General features: G+C 42.3%; 1 protein-coding gene across 8 annotated transcripts in view; it reads right to left on the reverse strand.

Annotated features, from left to right (window-relative positions):
- The window catches only part of PSAT1 (phosphoserine aminotransferase 1), a 97,124-nt gene extending 79,816 nt beyond the window's left edge, over positions 1-17,308 (reverse strand). For 6 of the 8 annotated variants that reach the window (XR_012639600.1, XR_012639599.1, XR_012639601.1 and 3 more), the window contains exons 1-7: positions 17,157-17,308; positions 12,226-12,286; positions 10,676-10,745; positions 9,600-9,805; positions 8,092-8,264; positions 6,244-6,413; positions 1,805-1,933 (exon numbers count right to left, since the gene is read on the reverse strand). Coding sequence is in view for 5 of the 8 variants with exons in the window: in XM_074953209.1 (XP_074809310.1) it covers positions 1,805-1,933; positions 6,244-6,413; positions 8,092-8,264; positions 9,600-9,805; positions 10,676-10,745; positions 12,226-12,286; positions 17,157-17,216 (869 nt within the window). In the remaining 3 variants the exon portion in view is untranslated. The remainder of the gene's footprint in view (positions 1-1,804; positions 1,934-6,243; positions 6,414-8,091; positions 8,265-9,599; positions 9,806-10,675; positions 10,746-12,225; positions 12,287-17,156) is intronic. The other 2 variants (XM_074953211.1, XM_074953207.1) reach the window with 2 other exon arrangements.
- Between the last annotated feature and the right edge of the window lie 4,301 nt (positions 17,309-21,609).

Below are 21,609 nucleotides of genomic sequence, written 5' to 3' on the forward strand. Positions count from 1 at the left end.
AGAATCTCTAGTTTTATCCTGAAGGCAAAATATTTCTACAGAGTTTGAATAATATTCACTAGCCAGTTTGTTACTTATTAAACAGCTACCCTGGTTTAAAATATCAGCTTTTGTCTAACATTGCTTTGGGTCCCTTCAGCTCATAAACAACTAGTAACCCTCCAAATCGGCCATATTGTTAAATTTCTTTGAAAACACTTGCAGGTGTATTTGATGAACGTAAGCAAGTTATTAATGATTTTTACACTGGTTTCTTTTAGGCCTGATCTTCATCCCATTAACTTGAATGGGAGTTTCTAGACATAGATTTCAGTAAAGGTAGGATTCAGCATTATGGGTGAGTATGAGCACGTCACTCACTGGTCCCTGGATGAAAGGACAGGGGAGAGTTTAGCACCATTTCTAGACTGTAAAAAGAGATGGTGTGAAGAGGAGATAGGGTGGGGAGAGCACATACTGCATCTTGTTAGAATGGTAAAGCCCATTTTGGCATGTGTATTTTGAATCAGCCAAAGTACTTCCAGGTTCAGCGGTTATCTACACCAAATGTAGGCTATAGCACAGGGGTGGGCAAACTACGGCCCGCGGGCCGGATCCAGCCCATCAGGGCTTTGGATCCGGCCCGCAGGATTGCCCCCCCATGGTGCCGCAGGCCCCGCACCGCTCTCAGAGGCGGCCGGCACCACGTCCCTGCAACCCGGAGGGGGGGCGGCAGCAGAGGGCTCCGTGCATTGCCCTCGCCTCCAGGCACCGTGCCCCATAGCTCCCATTGGCCAGGAACAGGAACTGCGGCCAATGGGAGCTTTGGGGGAAAGTACCTGGATGCGCAGCAAGGGCAGCACTTGGAGCCCTGTGCCCCGCCGCTCCCCCACACAGGTGCTGGCCACTTCCCAGAGCAGCACAGCTTGGGGCCAGGGCAGGCAGGCAGGCAGGCAGACATGGAGCCTGCCCTGGCCCCAGTGTGTGCCGCTGCCACCCTGGAGCCTGAACCCCTCCTGCACCCCCCCCCCCCAACTCCCTGCCGTAAGCCCCCTGCCTATACCTTGCACTGCTCCTGCACCCCAACTCCCTACCCTGGGTCCCCATCACACCGCACACCCCTCCTGCACCCCAACCTCCTGCCCTGAACCCCCTGCCCTGAACCTCCATCGCACCCTGCACCCCAACTCCCTGTCCTGAGCCCCCATCGCACCCCACACCCCTCTTGTACCCCAACCCCCTGAGCCCCCTTGCAGTCCACACCCATCCTGCACCCCTGCCCTGAGCCACCTCCTGCACCGTGCACCCCTCCTCTACCCCAATCCCTTGCCTTGAGCCCATTCCTGCACACCCTTCCACACCCCGCACTCCCTCCTGTACCCCAGCCCCCTGCCACGGCCCTGCATACAATTTCAGGGCCCTCGGCCCAAAAAGTTTGCCCACCCCTGCTATAGCGCAACAGCTTCTGCCCATGCTTCCCTTAAGGTGCAGAGAGATGGACCGCTTTTTCCTAGGTACTGAATGTTATGTTTAGAAGAGAGCTCTTAATAAACTTCCACAGTTAAGCTGTACAGGCTAAGATTTAAATAACTTCCCATCCCAATGCAACAGATTCAGATTCATCCTTGGACACTGACCAGAGAAAAGGAGTTAAAGGTAATGCTTGTGCTAATTAACTCCCCTCCCACTGCCCATGATTTTAGCATTTGGAAAAAGTTTTTAGCAGCACTCAATGTTTTAGTTTCACCATTTTTTTTTAAATTTATAAATATGAACACAATGTAACAAATATTAAAAAACAAGACAACAAGTTATTGCAACTTACACATAGACTCCATTGGATTTGTCAATAATGTCATAAATCATTTGTGATTTGATTGAACTCAGTTTATCCATAGCTGCAGCCCCACCATTGTTCTTTATCCATTCCAGGACCAAACTCATGATATAGATACTGAGCAAACAAAAGAAAACATTATGAAGTCATATTATTGAAAAAATGGGGGGAAAAAGTATAGTCAGGTTTCATTCTGAAAATATCTCAACAATTAAGTGGAGATATATTATTGTTTTTAATAATTTACACATTTAGCATCTGGACCACATTCCCAATAACGACAACTTTAAAGCAGGTGAAATTTCTGAGCCTAACTGGAGTAACTGTTAACTTCATAAGTGACAAGTTTGCTGGATGTAACCTAGTCCCTAGTGGAGTTTTCTCCATAAAAATAATTGGACCACCTATTGACAGATGCTGCAGTCTTTACCAGGGCATGACTCCCATAGACTTCATTTGGGCATTTTGCCTCTGTAAGGATTGCAGAACTCAGATTGTAACTGGCAATTTTAGTAAAGAAATCTCAGGGAGACCCAGGGATGGAACAGCAGATGGTGTTATAGATCCAGTGCCACTACACTGAAAGCTCTGTGGATGATCTTGCATTGTACCTGCCTGCTTTATGCCAGAAATCTAGTCTTATTTTCATGACCATTAAACATACATTCATGACCCCATTGTCATCTAAAAAGTTATTTTTCACATTAAACAATTATCCTTGTGGTAACAATAAATATTTTATATTTATTAATTCCAATTCAAATCCTAAGCACAGAGCTGGAAGCCTGTTGATTTCACATGGCTACAGGTCAACTATTTTAAAGCCAGTTACCCAGTATTATGTAAAAATCTCCAAAGACTTTTGCCTTTGTGCTTTGGCTACATTACTCTGCTTGTTGAAGTTCAGACATTTCCCATGATTACACCACTTTACATAAACTGTTCACAAGTTTTCATGGCATATTTCCAACAAGTTTGCTTTTATTAATCCTTCCATTACAGTTTCCAAGGAAGTGCTTAGACAGCGTTACCCTACAAATCTCTCATATACAGATCTAGCAGGAGGTTGTTTTAACATCACTACCTTTAATTTCTCCTTGGATACTAAATCTTTAAACACTTCAGAAACACATTGTGGAAGGAGTGAAGTTATGGACTCCCTGTTATAAATTAACATAGCAGCTTATGGCTTTGAGGGCTCACTCCTGCAATCTTCATGACAGCAGAGTGTCATTTATCCCTATACATCACTTGAACTCTATTTTGAAGATTTAAGTGGTGCATAGCCTTTCCACTGGCCCTCCACAAAGGGGTAAATTTTGCAAATAGCCCATACTTACTCAAGTCTCTGGGACTACTTAGGCAAGTAAGCTTTGGAGGTCTGGGCCCTAAGTGACGCTCTTAAACCAGTCAACAAGAGAAAATCCCCTACCCTTCTGCCATGCCAGTCAAAAAGTATGGATTTGGAGAAGCTTTAAATATAAAATAAATCCTTGGAACTGAGAAATGAGATTTCTCCAGCAAATTTGCTATTAATTTTAGCAGAGGAGCTTAATGTCAAAAAGTCAAGACTCTTAGTGCCAATAGGTTGAGACTATCAGCATCACATTAATTTAATTCAATGTTCTGTTAAGTGGCTCATGCAAATTCGGTTAATATTTCCTGCCTATTTGCCAGCTAGCCCTGGAACAGAGTAGAGGGAGGCAGAAGGAAAGGAAAGAAACTTTGCCATTTCCTTACAGAACAGGCATCCTAAAACCAAGCCAAACAGATCCGTATCCTACCAAAATTTAGGTCAGTATTAAACACTGGATTCTGAAACATCCTCCAATGTGGGTCACTGGCACGTAGTAAAAGCTGGCCAAGTACTTGGTGGGAAGAAGGAAGAGACTTTGGAGCATAACTTTATTTCCCACTCCAATTGATGTTATTAATAGATATGCAGTTATAGCTGAAAAGGCACTTCCATTAGAAACAAATCACCACCAATGACTGAAATTTCTCAGTATTCTTTTCAGCCCAGAAATGAATTTTTGTTTGCATCTCCAATGTGGAATCAACGCTGTTGGAGTTCCAAGATATGGTGAGAGTTTTGTTTTTCAAATGGAAATACTTCTGCACTTGAAAAACCGTGAATGCTTTAGATTTAAAACATGGCATGTCCAAATACAGAGTATTCAACACAGAATGTGTACTCTGGTGAGCAGGAAAATAAGTGGTTACAAAATAATGGTTTTATCAGCCAGTAAAGACAGCCTACTGAGCATGCATGGCACTTTGTTACACAGTTACGTAAACAGGGAGAGCAAATATGTAGATACATGTACAAAGCCCTTTATATTGACAAGGTCAACCCCCCTCTGCTGAACAACCTGTCCAACTTCTAAGAGGACTTCAGGAGGGACCCAGCAGGAGGCACCGTCTTTGGGCCCCATTACCACCAGTTTCAAATGTGCATGCTCTATAGGGTGCAGTGCACTTTGGAGCACACAGCTCCAGACCCACAGAGTCTGAAATGAATGTACAGTCTTTAGATTTAGTGCTCCAATACAAATACAATATAAAAAGTCCTATTTCATTTCAGTACAGTGATTCACATTTAATACATGCAAAATTCAGGAAATTAAAAGTTACAGTGTCCACATCACTGGTAACTTGACCCACTGCACATATATACTAAGTTAAGGCATTAAGGTAGACCCCAAATACAAGGATTATCATGCCTTAGGATATCTATGGAATGTTCAATATGGCCCAATCACAGGTTATGCTGGAAACTTAATGCTGAAATTCCTGACTTATGTGGAAAATACCAGCAATAAAACTGTATTAACGTAAGTTTTGCACTGAAGGATTTTGACCTTAAAAAGCACAGTGTACTCTGCCAGAAAGCAGTATTCTGGGGTAAAGGGCATACACTTTTTTTAAAGTGAGTTTTGGATTAGAACAATGGGGTTTTTTGTTTTGTTTTTTTTTAAATCACCTTTATATTGCACAAACTGTACAGGAAATGCTTCCAATCCCACTGAAGTCAATATAAGTTTTACTATAGATGAGGCAGGATTTGGCCTACATGTCTTTTGAATCTTCCACTAGCAAAGTCAGTTTTCACTGCTATCAGCAGTTTAGTGTCACTATTCAGTAGCTGTGGAAGAGAAAGCTGTATTCTGTAGTGCCTCATCTATACACAAAATTGCCAGATATATGCCAATTCTATGATCTTGATTGCTGGTGATGATTATGAAGCAGAAAGAAGAGTTTTATTTTTGGATGCCAGGTTGACCTTGAGGTAATTGTGCAAATTTAATATGAAAGGCTCTGACAGAGGATAAATACAAAATCACCAAGATGCCAGTTTTGAAACTCTTGACTATAGTCTCACTTTAACAGCTATTGCAGTAAAGGGTGTCACAACAATAGAAAATGTATTAGGAAAAATAATTTAAAAGAATATGTTTCTGCCATCAACATTTTCCAGCAACGAAGATACAGATGGATTCAGTTGTGCAGGATGCACTTTGAAAGGAAGGCCCAAAGCTATGTTTGCTGAAGGGATCCTCCATGCAGCTACCCTTCTTCCTCCACCCATCATGCAGATAAGGGATCAGCCACCTCCACAGTACCATTCCCCACTCCCAGACGCTACATGGGAAGGAGGTAGTGTAGGGATGGAAGGAGGTGCAATCTAGAGATGGGATATGCATGGTCCCCTCCACCCTACAGGGGGGTTCACTGTTTGAGGTATTCCATGGGCAGGGAAAGGGGGCCCTGGATGTGCTGTGGAGACGGAAGATCTATGTGTAGATGACTCAGGCCTTCAGTAAGTTGCTGGGGAGCTGCCTGCTCTAGGGTCTGAAATGTTGGCTGCTTTGGCAGGTGGAGGAAAAGTGGAATAAACCCTGGCCTTTTAGGGAAGGTTTTGTGGGAAACTCCATGCAAGGAGCTTTGGGGAGTTTCCAATTCCACATGTAGGTTTTTTCCCCTGTGGGGATGACTTGGGCCTTAGGTTTGTCTGCTGAAGGTGGGAGTTATATGAATCTGGACCGACTGACTAAAGCTAAAGACTAAGGACCAAATTCTCTCCTTGCATCAACTGAGGCATCACCGTTGAATTCACTGGACCTACACTTACTTCAGTTTATGGTCAGCACAGAAATTTGGCCCTAAAACTGCTACAGCATGGAATCACCACTAAAAAGTACATACTGTATAATAACCTCTTTCAACTCCCTCCTTCAACCCTGATAAAAGTCACAGGAATGGGGCTTACAATAGTAGTTCCCTCACTCAAAGTCATAATGATTTGATTTACTGTACTTTATCCTCCAGCCTATTTGTGACTTGGTAGCAAACGTACATTCAGTTTCTGAAACCTTTCCTGACAACAGCAGCAGCCAGCGTAGTAGTTTGCTGGAGGAACAAGTTACCTGTAGCATGGAGGAGTATTATATAATGAGCCATTTCCGGCTTGTACTTTGTAGTCCAATACTATAGGGCATTCTTTGAGTGCAAACCCAAGCAAATCCTCACGCACTATTACCACAGTTACTCCAGCACAGCCAATGTTCTTCTGGGCACCAGCAAAAATGACACCAAACTTTAATAGAAAGAAAAGGATTTTCTTAGAAGCAATGACTTATTCAGGCATATTATATAGTTATAAGATCTGTCTCTTTATAAATATCAAGACATACACACTGTTTTCTGAATGGCTAAGAAAACATATCCCATTTTTTGAGGGGTAGGAGAGGATCAATTTTGATTTCAGGAGTTTCTTTGTTTATTTGTACTGTCAAAATTAAATATCTTCTTTCATCTGAGACAGTTCACCTCAAGAACCATCTCACTTTGTTTACCAAGGGTCCATCCAGTAGCCACAAATTATTCTCAGAGAAGCCTGTCTCCATCTGTTTGTACCCCAAAACAATTTGCTTGAAAACAAATAGCAGCATTTTCAACAAACCCCCACTGGTCCAGAACTGGCACCCTATAATCTCTAGCTACTCAAAGGGAAGTAAAGGAAAGGAGGCTCAATGAAACCCAAATAGGAGATAAACTATTTGACCTTCCTTTTCCCAGCACAAGTTTCTATGGAAAGTCAGGTGCCTATGTTTCACTACAAGTACACAAATCAATAACATTTCATATTTCCATAGCGCCTTTCATGCAAAAATATCAAAGCACTTTACACACACTGGTAAGTGTTATATCCCTGTTTCACAGATAGACAAACTGATGCACAGAGATTAAATGACTTGACTACGGTAAAGGCTAAGATTTTTGTCATGGTTATTTTTAGTAAAAGTCACGGACAGGTCACGGGCAATCAACAAGAATTCATGGAAGCCGTGACTGGTCTATGACTTTTGCTGCTGCAGCTCCATGATCTCCCCTGCCACCATGGTGGCTGGGAGCTGTGGGGTTCCTCCTCTGCCCAGGCAGCTCGGAGCTGCAGGGGAGGGGCCCTCCGCCCAGGCCGCTGGGAGCTGCAGGGTGATCATATTTCCCAAAGAGAAAATGGGACACCCCCAGCCACTCGCCCAAGGCATCTCTCTTCCCCTCCCCCGTGTGAGGCTGTCGCCCATCCCTGGAACCGTGAGGAGGGTCCCCTCCGGAGTCTGTCACCTGTCACTGGAACCCTGCAAGAAATCCCCCTCCCCCATCGCTGCTGCGGCCCATCACTGGAACCTTGCCAGGGTCCTGCTGGCTGCCAGCTCCAGTCCCACAGTCCCTGGGGCTGAAGCAGAGAATGTCATGGAGGTCTCTGGAAGTCATGGAATCCATGACTTCCATGGTCTCTGTGACATAAACGTAGCCTTGACTATGGTCATACAGCTTGTCCATGGCAGAGTCAGGAGTAGAATCCAGAAGTCCTGACACCTTGTCCCCTGCTGTAACCATCGGAAGGAAAAGCTAATACTCAAGAGCCACTTCAGCATCACTTAAGACAACACAACTATCTTAGATGATTCTTAGTGTAAGGCCATGACTGTCTCTCTTTTAGTATGGTGTACAGTGCTGAGCACTCACGCGGCACTCAACATAATTTGACATGTCCAAGTCTCAGTGAACAAGGTAGCACATTAGAGGCACAATATTCAGACTTGAGTGCCCACTTCCTTATAAAGGGACCTAAAAAAAAGAAAGGAGGTTTGTGCTCCAACAGCTTCAGTGGGAATGGAGAATGCCCAACACAGTCCATCCACTTTTTTGTCTAATCCAAGTTTGAAGAGATTGGACTACACTTTGTAGAGCAAGCGTGTTTGATACTGTACCTTGGAAACATCTACTGGCCTGGACAAGAAATTTGAAGACATATCACAAACCAAGACTGCTCCTCTGACATCAGGTACAAAGTCAAACTCCACTCCATGAACAGTCTCATTAGCACAGTAATAGACATAAGAGGCATCCGCGTTAAGATTCCAGCTGCTTGTGTCAGGAATTTCTGAGAGAGATAATAAAATAAATAATAATAAATATAATAATAATAATAGAAACAATGGTTACCAACGATGGCTAGAATCAGCACTCTACTGTTACTGGTGTGCAACTTTACTTTGGCATTGAACTTTAAATTGCTATTGAGAGTGGTTTTATTACACTAGGTAACAAAGGTTTTTACCAGCAACAAATCAAATTCACCTTAGGCTAGGTACAAAAGAAAGTCTACTCCCCAAAGAATAAAGAAGAATGTACCCAGCCCTAAAGACTAGTCTGCACCCACTGAAGTAAAAGGAAAAACTCCAATTAACTTTAATGGGTCCAAACAGAGTTCATAACACTATAGGCAAAAATTAGGAAATAACAGGATGATGTTAAAGCCACTAAGATATACCTTTTACAGTGTAGGAGGCATTTACACAAGACTGATCTGCATCTAGATCCAGCCAATTGATATGTCCATAGCTGCTAAGGCAAGGGGACGGAGGAGTTTAGGGCACATAAATCAGTTCAGCATTTTGTCCAAGAAGTCTTATTGGACTGTCCCAGTGTAGTTCCCTTTGCTCAAGCTTCTTCTCCCAACCAACCCACCTCCATCCTAGGGGCCTGTTCCTTTCCCAACTTAGCAGGCTGGCTCTCAAGGCCCACTTGCTTCTGGAAACCAGCTCCCTTTCCCAATGGTTTCAGAACACAGGGAATTGCTCGGGAAGGCTAGGGTTCCAGAAGCAGCCTTCTTATGCCAACTGCCTGAAGAGGGAATCCCCAGCACTTGCAGTGAGCAGTGCCCTTGTGAATGCGTTACACCTTTTAAAATCACTTCATCGGATAGCTCACGAAAGCTTATGCTCAAATAAATTGGTTAGTCTCTAAGGTGCCACAAGTACTCCTTTTCTTTTTGCGAATACAGACTAACACGGCTGCTACTCTGAAACCTTTTAAAATGCTTTAGGTTATTCATCAAATCACACAACTTAAAGTTGCAAAAGACCTATCTGAGCATCCAGTCCATCTCCCTGTCAAGACAGGACTGTTCCCCACCACACAGTTTCTAGGGTCTGCTCAGTCTAGTTTTAAAAGTCCTGAGTGATGGGGCTTCCCTTCCTTCCTCAAAGCAGAATGTCAAAGGTCTTTCACTCTCAGGAAGAACGTACAGATGTTGTTGGCAATTCAAGAAAGGTTGGGGGCCCAACTGTTTAACTGGTTCTATTCAGTAACCTGACAATCATTTCTGGAATGATTCACATGTGGCAGACTTGTTCTGCTAGAGCAACTCGAAAAATCTTGTTAGATGTGACTACATGCAAGATCATCGGACATAGCAAGCTAAACATCAACTTACTTGTGTAACTTCCAAGTTTAGGATGAACAATGTTCACTTTGGCATACTTCTCTGCCTCCTTAGCTGCCTTTGCTGACCAAGCTCCAGTAACCACATAATCGGCACATCTTCCTTCTTTTAGTCCAATAAGGTTAAGTGGGACAGCACTGAACTGACCAGACCCACCCCCTTGGAGGAAAATGACTTTGTAGTTTTCTGGAATATTTCTGTGTAAAAGAAGGAAATTAGTTTTATATTTGAAACAAAACTATGCACAGGACTTAGTACACTCTTTGCTGCTACACTCACTGCAAACGTCTTGTGAAAGTTATATCAGTTTTAGATAGGGTCATTTCAAAGACGTTAAAGCAAAAAGTTAACACCTTGGTATTGGTTTGGTCTAGTCATGAGGAGCCATTTCATTGGTCAATACAAAACCTTTTAAGATAGTCTCACTGAAAACCTTGCTTGTTTCTGACACTAACAATAAACAAAGCCCCTAGTACTAATTCTATTGTAGCATGTATAAACAATAAGTAAGATAGCATATACGTACAACAGAATTAACGTTCATGTATGGCTTTGTTTATTGTTGGTCTCACAGAAAATAATGTTTTCTCATTTCTTTTAAGATAGAATTTCAATGTCAAAAACAATCTGTTTGGAAAAAAGAATGGACTCCTGAAGGCAAAGATTTACAGACTGGACTATGGTTACGGTAGATGCATGCTAAAAATGTACAATTAATGAGCTTAAAAGTGGAGTTTAACTTTGAGACCAAATTTTAAAAACTTGCATGTGCAAATGTGTCTAACAGGGTTGCTGTCCTTTATGAGGTCTATATCCATGATAGACTGGAGTTTTAAAAACATGCTATTTTGAGTTAATAAGATTTTATAAAAGCATATGAAAAGTTTCTTAACCTGATAAAAACACTTTGTTTTATCTGAGTATGCCAAAAAAATAGCAGACGGAAGATCAATTTCAGTCCCAAATATATATATTTTATTATTGCTATAGGATCTGAAAAACAGGTGCTTTGATGTGAAGGGCTTTCACATTAATCATTGAGTTAGTTAAAAATACCCAAAACTTACAGCAATTCACGTAAGAGATTTTCAGATGTGTTTATAATTTTTGAGAAATCAGATGTCCTATGGCTCATTTCTATAGAGTAGGGGGAGAAAAAAAAGAGAGAATATGAAAGAAAACCATAGCACAAACCTGACTTTATAAAACAGCTGGATAAGCAGCAAAGCCTTCTGTAAGCCAGCTGTCCCCGATATAAACCACAATACTTAATATTTTAATAATACTTTGCTCACATATAGTTCCCAGCTAAGCAAAGCACTTGATCACATTCGTAACTCCATCCCTAATTCAGCAAGCAGCCACTCCAAAACCCACTGAATTCAATGAGAGCCTTTCAATTGAATTCAATGAGCACTGGATCAGGCTCCAAGGCACTAATCCACATGTTTAAGTGCTTTGCTGAATCAGGGCATGGTGCCTTTCTGCTGAAGAACATGAACCACACTAAAAAGGCTGGTATGTATTATTCCCATTTTATAAACATAAACTGAGACACAGAGATGTTAAGGCCCAATTATTCAAACATGGAAGCTTAGCTGAGTAAGGGGCCTGACTTTCAAAGGTGACATGCATCTGTGGCTCCAGTTAATTTTCATCCCACACATGGGTGCTCTACACCTCTGAAATTCAGAGCAATTTTTAAGATACCTAAACATGGTGCTAACCATCTAAATTTAAAATCTGGCACCAGTGATTTGCCTAATACCTCAAAGCAGACAGTGGCAGAATTTAGATTAAAACCCAGGTCTCCAGCCAGGCTCCCAGGCCACTGCTCTAACTCCCTCCCTTTTATTTGTTTTTAGTAACAATCCAAGTATATTTTCCCTTTTACCATTTTAACATCCTCAGAGTAGAGCTGCTCTGTAACCAAAGTGTAGTTTTTAAGGGATGACTTTGTTCCATAATCCCACTGAAGAGCTAAGAATCATTAATATTTATTCTCATGATCAGACCTGTACTCACTCTATTTGTAGAAGTTTATGACTTTTTACAAAATAAGGGCCTGATCCTGTACAGCAGGACTGCTAAGTGCATTGCATAAACTGTTTGTTTGGTTTTTTTTGGGGGGGGGGGGAAGTGGGGAGAGGGTACAAGTTTGGGCTCTGAAAAATGAAACAGACATGCATATGGCACAAAAGACAGCAAATGGGACACCATATTTCCTTCTTAATGGTAAACATGGCTTCATATAAATTTGGAATGTTTCTACATTTCTTCTCCACTGACAAAATTAATGAAGATCCAGAAGCACTCGCTATGATTTGCTGTGTTCCTTGCCTCTGGGCCTCAGTGTAGGATCAATAAAATAAAATATCTCTGTTCACATGTCACTCCATAACCTTCTGGTGGATGATTAGTGTAGAAAGGAAAACAATGTTTAAACAGATCCTCAGGACTCAGAGACGCCTTCCAGAAGTTAAAGGGGGTAAGAAATTTTAAAAGGAAATGGGGCACTTGATTGAAATCTACAGCTCAAAATTTCTTATACTTATTTCATAATCCAGCTAAACTTCTAAACTCTGTAAAACACAGAATAATTTTTAAAAAGCCTTACCAAGTACACTAATACCAAGTCCTTTATAGTCCACCAATTCTTTCTGTGCTTCTAGCAACACCTACCCAAAAAAAAAAAAAAAAAAAAAAAAAAAATCAAATCATCAATTTGTCATCATTGTGTGCCAGTGCTGAAGCATAAACATCCCAACTATTGCATATTGTGGCAACGTGACATTTCTCAGTCCATTATAAAATTACTGAAATTTCAACTACAACTTCACCTTATCTACTAGCTAAGGGCTTCTCAGATGATGGGATAATCAAATCATATGCCCACTGTGGGTATTCTGAGAGTTATGGCCTGAATCAAACTTGTGAATTCTGTGTGGCTTACCTGGAGGCAACTTAAAGGGGGTTGATTTTCAGAGCACGGGTGCTCAGCACGTTCTGATAATCAGGTTTCTTTAAGGTATCTCAAGTTGGGCACCCAAAAATAAAAATAAATAAATAAATAAAATGATGTGCCCCCCAAAAAATTCACTGGTCACTTTTGAAAGTCTAGGCCTAAGTGACTTGATGCCCCAGCATGTCCTCTCCTGTTGCTATCATACACCAGTGAGCTGTACTCGGGGTCTAACCATTAAACCATGTTGCCCACAACTGGAATAATTCTTAGCTCATAAAATGAAAATAATATTCTCTCTGTCTCCCCCCAAAGGAAGATAAGGAGTGAAGAACCCAACAAAGAGCTCTCCTTGGCAAACATTATAAGCACACCATTTATGAATTTGCCAAGGAAACATATGCTCTGGAGAATTGCACAAATTAAGTGTGACACATGACCAGAAAGGGTTAAGCATCCCGAAGGATGAATGACTCAAATTCAACCCTTAAAGACATATGGGAAGAGAATGTTGGTGTTTTTGTGTATTTACATATATATTGGTAGTGGTCAACAATGTAATCAACAGTCCCTGTCTATGCTGTATTCTGTTAATTCAGAGATCAAAAGAACATCTTAACATTTAAATGAACTGTAAATATAGGATGTCCACTGTATTCATCTCTCTCTGAAATGTATAGCAAATCTGCAAATGGCGAAAAGACAGGTAATTGCCTTATGTTAATCTGTGTGAATAAGTACCAGGCAATGCTTAGGAAGTAAACCTACTTCAAAGTCACCCTGACTGCCAAATGTTTACCCAGGACTGTATGGTCAAGTGGATACTAGAACATTGTATAAAAGACCCCTGGGTCCTGATCCTATCATCTCAGATCTGCTTAAGCTTCGTGAGGGGAAGTTTGAGTCACAAGACTGAGATCCCAGTTAAGCTGGTACACCCAGAATACGATACTGGACTTTAATATAATCTATGGGCTAAATTCTAAAAGAACTCTTTGCAACTACCAAGCTCACCATCTCTGCTACGAATCTGAACCTCAAGAACCAAACTCATGTCTGTACGTATGTTGATCTTTTAATTATGCTCTCACTTTTATTTTTTAATAAATTTTAGTTTAGTTAATAAGAATTTGCTGTAAGCTCGTATTTGAGTACAATCTGGAATATTCATTAACCTGGGAGGTAATGTGTCCGATCCTTTGGGATTGGTAGAACCTTTTCTTTTTTATATGATGAAATAAGATTTTCAAAAATCCTCAGGTTTCAGAGTAACAGCCGTGTTAGTCTGTATTCGTAAAAAGAAAAAAGAAAAGGAGTACTTGTGGCACCTTAGAGACTAACCAGTTTATTTGAGCATGAGCTTTCGTGAGCTACAGCTCACTTCATCGGATGCATAGCATATCGTGGAAACTGCAGAAGACATTATATACACACAGAGACCATGAAACAAAACTTCCTCCCACCCCACTGTCCTGCTGCTAACAGCTTATCTAAAGTGATCATCAAGGAAGGTCATTTCCAGCACAAATCCAGGTATTCTCACCCTTCCCCCCCCCCCCACACACACAGACACACATACAAACTCACTCTCCTGCTGGTAATAGCAGGAGAGTGCATATTGTAAGATGAGCACATTGTAAGATGAGCTATTGCCAGCAGGAGAGTGAGTTTGTGTGTGTGGTTTTTGGAGGGGTGTGTGTGGGGGTGGGGGGTGGTGAGAAAACCTGGATTAGTGCTGGAAATGACCCACCTTGATTATCATGCGCATTATAAAGAGAGATTTCAAAGAGGGATGGGCTATTACCAGCAGGAGAGTGAGTTTGTATGTGTGTCTCTGTGGGGGGGGGGGGAGGGTGAGAATACCTGGATTTGTGCTGGAAATGACCTTCCTTGATGATCACTTTAGATAAGCTGTTAGCAGCAGGACAGTGGGGTGGGAGGAAGTTTTGTTTCATGGTCTCTGTGTGTATATAATGTCTTCTGCAGTTTCCACGATATGCTATGCATCCGATGAAGTGAGCTGTAGCTCACGAAAGCTCATGCTCAAATAAACTGGTTAGTCTCTAAGGTGCCACAAGTACTCCTTTTCTTTTTTCAAAAATCCTCATCATTCTCAATTTGGGTATCTGGGTGGAGGACTGAGGCTGGGTTACTTTAAGGGAACTGTGTTGTTGGCTTCTGGGCAACCAGTGAGGTAATAAAGAAGCTGTTTTGTGCAAACTTGGTAAATCTAAGTATTTTGGGGATTGTCTGCCCCATTCTTTGCAGATCACCCTAATTGAGTGACCTCAGCTGGCTCCCCTGGGATCCTGGTCACACGAAGCAAATTGCCCTCCCAGTAAGAAATCTACATGATCTGTTGTGGGTACCAAGTCGTCACCACCTGACTGATCTGGAAAGACAGTGTCACTTTTGGTATCTGCAGACTGAACTTCAGACTAGTGGACAGCACATGCAGATTGGCTCAGGAAGGGAAAAAAAAATCATCAAAAGACAAGCAAGATACAAAGATTTCTTAAGCATTGAATTAAAAACAGTGTTGTGTTAGTAACATTGTTTCAGGGGAATTTGTAATTAAAAGAGGTGAGGGAGAAGATTACTTTTCCAAAAGAATATGCTTCTTCCTCTCACACATTAACAATCCTCCTCTCCCTAGTCTTAAAACAAATCTGCAAAAGTCAACAGCCTACTCCTGGCAATCCTTTGTTTCAATGGGAGTTTGGGGAATGCAAGGAAAGGAACATTAGACCCTACTAAAACTGAAGTGAAACAGTCCATTGCAAGAGTATTGTAATTTCCAAACAAGAGGGGCAAAAAACAAACAAATCGTAGAGCCTGATCTTGTCCTCCCTTGCTCACAAAAATAGTCCTTAGTCACACGAGTAATCCCATATACATAACGCGACTACTAATATTTAGCAGCTAAATGGTTGCATTAGATTAGGATTAGACATTAGAGCAGCACCCATGAAAGAGTGGTTTCCTGTCTAAATGCTTTATGTTAGAAAAAACAAATTTGCAATATAACCTACAAAATATTTCCAGAAAATACATTAGATGTCGCTCCATGGACACCTGACTTTGAGAAAGGAGAGCAGCTACATAACAAGAATATATTAGAACAAACCCAGGCACAGAAGTCCTAAAAACAAAAAATGCTGACAGTACATAACCATGGTGTGGAAAATTGGAAGCTTTAAATTCAGCATGAGCCACTCCTCCACCCAGATGTAATTGGATAACTGATAGCTGCTGATGCAACTTTCCAAAGGATTGAGTGTATACTTTAGATATTATCATTTTTTCCTCATATAAAAGTGATTAAAGATTGCTCCTTCACTTCGCTCAAGCTTTAATTTGCTGTAGTTACACTAACGTATCTGCAAATACTTTTCTCCCATACTGAAAGTGGTATATCCAACAATTAATTACAAAATTATCAGGCTTTGCAGTTAAGAGAACTAGATTACTTTGACCTTTTATTTTCCCCAGCACTGATGTGTTAATAGTTTTGATTTTTTTTAAACTTAATTTTTCCACGGTCTGCAGATCTGCAATGACAATAGCCAAATGGGAACCTGCCCTTTTCTCAAAACTGCCACAAAAAACTGACAGCAAGAATTACCTAACATGCCCATGAGTTATACCTGAAAGCAACGTGCTAAGTCTCTTGCCTTGGAACAAAATTAATTATAGATGACCAACACCTTCAGGTTTAGCAGTCAAGGAGAGAGGAATAGTAGACACCCACTTGGGCTAACAGGAAAACAAGTCACCTGCAATGCAGGCATTGCTTTAACCGTAGGTACCGGGAGGCGAGCATCCTGAGAGGGGAGCTCTCTCTTAACCACAATCGGAGCTTCAGGAGAAAGATCCCCGGTTTCAAATTGGAGTTTGACCTGCCACAGCCCCTGGTAACACCGATTCCCAGGGCAGGTCTCTGAGCCTGCATCTGCGGTGCCCAGCTGAGGATACTTTTAACGAGGGTGACCAGATGTCCCCATTTTATAGGGACAGACCCGATTTTTGGGTCTCCCTCTTATAAAGGCTCCTATTACCCGCCCCCTCCTGATTTTTCACATTTGCTGTCTGGTCAGGTCACCCTACTTTTAACAGGGGAAGCAGCCAGAAAGCCAGCCAGCCGGTGCCAGCACACCCGCCGATTTAGCTGACTTCAGCAACACCCAGCCGCTGCTTTACGCATTTCAATCCTTACCCCTCCCTTTCCCCCCAGGGCAAACCGCCTCCCCCCGGCCCGTGCGGAGCGATCGGCGGCGGGGCGAGCGGACCGGGGTCTGCCAGCCTGAATCACCCCCACCTCAGCTCCAGACGAGCCGGGTTTATCCCCCCGGGCTAAACGCCGCGGGTGCAACGCTGAGTCCTCCTCCGGTGCAAGCCCGAGCGCTCCCGCTGCAACAGCGTCTCGTTCCATTCCCGGGGAGCTGCTTTCCTCCCCCTGCCAAGCCCCCGCGCAAACTCCCGTTCCCAGAGCAACCCGGATCCCCGCGCTCCCAATGCAACCGGAATCCCCCCGCCCCGCGCCAGGGTGCGGCCATCGCCGCGGCCCCGGCCTCCCGGGGACTCACAGAGCGCGGCAGCTTAGCGGGTCCTGCGCCGAAGTTAACCACCTGCCTCGTAGCGTCCATGGCCGAAGGATGCCTCGTCCCGCCGCGCTGCTCCGGCCGCCTACGGACCCCGCTAGAGCACGGGACAATAATCACACTCAGCGGCCTGGCTTCCTATTGGCCCCTGTCACATGGGTCTGTTTATACCCACGCTCTGATTGGCCGCCAGGCTGCGAGTCGCGCAGTCATTGGCCCAATGGCCACGAGCCCGCAGCGTGATCGTTCCACCCCAGATGCAAGGTAGAGCAGAGATTGCGACATTTGGCCCCTGCAAACTGGAGGAGGCGAGGAAGGTGCCTGGGACGATGGTCTGCGAGTCAGTGCTAGCCCTAGCCATGCTCCCCCCGGTGCTCTCCTCCGACACCCCCTCGCCAGTAAGGTGAAGGGAATGCATCCAAATGCAGGGCTACAGGAGATGTCTTAGATGAGACTTATGATTCTGACATGTAATTTCACAATTATCCTGTATGTCTCCCATGCTGAACTTTGCCCATGGGCTGCCATTTCTTGATCCAAATATCCGATTACCAAGTTTTCAGGAAGCAAGACATTTTAACAACCACGTGTATAAATATTTTGATTAAAACATATCACCACATTTTTTGTGTGAAAAATTTTCAGTTTCAGTAAAAGGCTATCTTTTTATTAAAAATACATTCAGAAAATATTGATCAACTGTATTTAATGTGCAGCAGCAGTCAAAAAAGCAAACAGAACATTGGGAATCATTAAGGGATAAATAAGACAGAAAAATATCGTATTGCTGCTATATAAATCCATGGTATTCCCACATCTTGAATACTGCATGCAGATGTGGTCTCCCTGTCTCAAAAAAGATATATAGGAATTGGAAAAGGTTCAGAAAGGGGCAACAAAAATGATTAGGGGTATAGAACAGCTGCCATATGAGGAGAGATTAAAAAGTCTGGGATTTTTCAGCTTGGAAAAGAGACAACTAAGATGGGATATGATAGAGGTCTATAAAATCATGACTCGTGTGGAGAAAGTAAAAAAGGAAGTCTTATTTATTACTTCTTATAACACAAGAACTAGCCCTTCTCTCTCTCTAGAGGCTAGAGTCACAGTTTACTGAGCCATTTTCATCATAAACCAGCAAGGGAGGGGAGGAGAAGCAACCCTCCCTCGCACAGTCTCAGTTGTCTCCCAGTCTCAGTGATTAATCAGGGAAGGGAGGGTGGAGCCTGGGCCCACCCTCTACTCTGGGCTCCAGCCCAGGGACCCTAATAGTAGCAGCTATGGTAGCTGACTTTTTGGAAATAGGATGTGTACAATTCCCTTGGCCATTCTGCACAGCAGCCCCCATTCAATATCTCCTTCACCGTTACCTCAGGGCCTCCTTCCTTGCACCTGATATAGATTTGTACTGCTTAGTTCCTCCAACAGCATGGCTTCCTCCTATAGCTCCTGACACATGCGCTTCATTGACTAATTGGGAGGCTTTTAACCAGTTCCAGACAGCCCTTGATTGGCTTCAGGTATCCCAATCAAGCTAGCTATCTCCACTGCTTTACAGGAGGATCTTAATTGGACCCAGGTGTCTTGATTAACCTGGAGCAACTGCCATTTGGTTACCATGGTACCAGGGATTTGTTTAGCCTGGGGCTAACTTACCTGTTCCTTGTTACTTTACTGTAGCCATCTGGCCTTGCCCCTTCACACCTGTATAAAGCTTATACTGGGTAAACTTATAAATTGTTCGCCCTATACTGATAGAGAGATATGTACAGCTGTTTGCTCCCCACCCCCAGGTATTAATATATACTCTGGGTTAATTATTAAGTAAAAAGTGATTTTATTAAATACAGAAAGTAGGATTTAAGTGGTTCCAAGTAGTAACACACAGAACAAAGTGAATTATCAAGCAAAATAAAATAAAACACACAAGTCTAAGTCTAGTACGGTAATAAAACTGAATACAGATAAAATCTCACCCTCGGAGATGTTTCAATAAGTTTCTTTCACAGACTAGATGCCTTCCTAGTCTGGGCACAATCCTTTCCCCGGTACAGCCCTTGTTCCAGCTCAGGTGGTAGCTAGGGGATTTCTCCTGATGGCCAACCCCTTTGTTCTGTTCCACCCACTTATATATCTTTTGCATAAGGCGGGAATCCTTTGTCCCTCTGGGTTTCTACCCCTCTTCTCAATGGAAAATCACCAAGTTAAAGATGGATTCCAGTTCAGGTGACATGGTCATATGTCACTGTAAGACTTTATTACCCACTTCCCAGTCCACAGGTATACAGGAAGACTTACCAGTAAAACAGAGCCATCTACAGGTAATTGTCCTGGTTAATGGAAGCCATTAAAATTCCAAACCACCATTAATGGCCCACACTTTGCATAACTACAATAGGACCTCAGAGTTATATTTCATATTTCTAGTTTCAGATACAAGAGTGATACATTTATACAAATAGGATGACCACACTCCGTAGATTCAGCTTTGTAATGATACTTTACAAGAGTCCTTTTGCATGAAGCATATTCCAGTTACATTATATTCACACTCATTAGCATATTTTTATACGATCACATAGAATGCAATGCCACACCATGCTTTTAAGTGATAACAATGAATTTTGGCAGATCATAGAATCATAGACTATCAGGACTGGAAGGGACCTCAGGAGGTCATCTCGTCCAACCCCCTGCTCAAAGCAGGACCAATCCTGAATTTTTGCCCCAGATCCCTAAATGGCCCCCTCAAGGATTGAACTCACAACCCTGAGTTTAGCAGGCCAATGCTCAAACCACTGAGCTATCCCTCTCCCCCCAGATGGAGTGATGTGTAAAGCTACCGTTCCTTCATTTTGCCAGCAGGTGGAAAACTTTCCCTCACTGGTGTTGCACTCAAAATCAGAAAACCCTGCTATGCTCTGGCTGCCTCATTCCCTCCTTACAACCTAATATTATAGGGACATCTTAAAATTTGATAAGCATGGAAAAAATTCCTATGAGCGATTAGGGCCAGACAAGTCTCTATTAATCTCACTCAATTTCCTGGCCATTTGAAATATGAGAGAGGAAAAACCATGTGTGTAGAGAATACCAGAGGATGGACAGAGGGCACTGAGAAACTGGGAGGTTTACTTAAGAACCTGATACCAGCTGTGAAAAGCCCAAGGAACAGGTACAGTTGAAGGGTGTGAACATGCTGTCTTCTCAGGCACTTCTGAGTAGTTCCTAGGGATGTAGGGTAGTGACATTGAAGGAAGTTGTCCAAAAAGATTGTGTGGTTGGTAATAAATATGCTAGAGCAACTGACATAAATGAATGTCACTTTCAAATGTGTTTGCCTTTTCACCATTCAAGCTTTATTCTTTTTTCAATGTGCATTTCACTGAGCTTGGACACTGAAATTCAAGTGGTCTGATGAATGAAGTTTGCATCCCGCAGAAAGTTTCACTTTCCGATTTTCATACCATAGCACTAGGCTGTCACGTTCGAGTTTCTATCAGTGAAGGGGAATGGTCTTCAACCCAAAAATTGAAAAGGAATTTTTTCATATTAATTTTTAAAAAGGAAAACATAAGCATGTCACTTCTTTTACATCTCCCTGCCCCATCACCTCAAGCACTTTCTTTAATCATAATCTAGAGTTTTGCCTAAATTATTTGGAAGTGTCACTTTAAAGAATGCACCATCACTTTAAAGGGACCCAGTCATCCCAGAGGCTCTGCACCCCAATCTCACATTCACTCCAGTGGGAAGTTCTCTGCATGCATTTCCTGGCAAGTTGAAACTTCAGGAGATAATATTTATATGAATGAGAGAGAAATTTTAAAATCTGAATCTTAACAAGAAAAGCTAAACTAAGAAAGCAATGGAAGTAAAGGCACATAGTCTTGCAGCATATTTGCATCAATCATTTGCCTGTTTTCTGGGAAAGGTTAGATGCAGACTCAGCTGGGTGAAATATTTGCTAGAATTTGATTAAATACTGTATATTTAAATTTTAGTGAAAATAGCAGGAAATTTTATTTGAATTTTTTCCTCTGTCAGCCAGCTTAACTTGAATGTGAAATAAGAGATTAGTTTAGCCCCTTTTCCTGTTTGCAAATAATCTACAAATAAATTCAGAAGGTGCTAATGTGTTTATTTAAAATGATTTGACAAATGGTTTATACACATTCCACTCTGATTGCTCGGGACCTCCTTGCCACATCTTTTCCCAATGAGTATTTGCTATGCATAATTTGCTACTTGTTCTGTATGATCATTCACCTGAGTCAATGCTATTGTGTCTGTTCCCGGGGTGGTTGCCTTCAAATTCAGAACTGCTTTCAAGATGTCTGCATGAAGTTTTCTGGAGAAAATTATCTTTAAAGTATGTATTTATATGAGTGTTTGTTATACTTTCTCATTACAGAGATGTTCTTTTCTAACAAAAACT

This window comes from Natator depressus, chromosome 5, assembly GCF_965152275.1.
Source record: "Natator depressus isolate rNatDep1 chromosome 5, rNatDep2.hap1, whole genome shotgun sequence".
Lineage (NCBI taxonomy): Eukaryota > Metazoa > Chordata > Testudines > Cheloniidae > Natator > Natator depressus.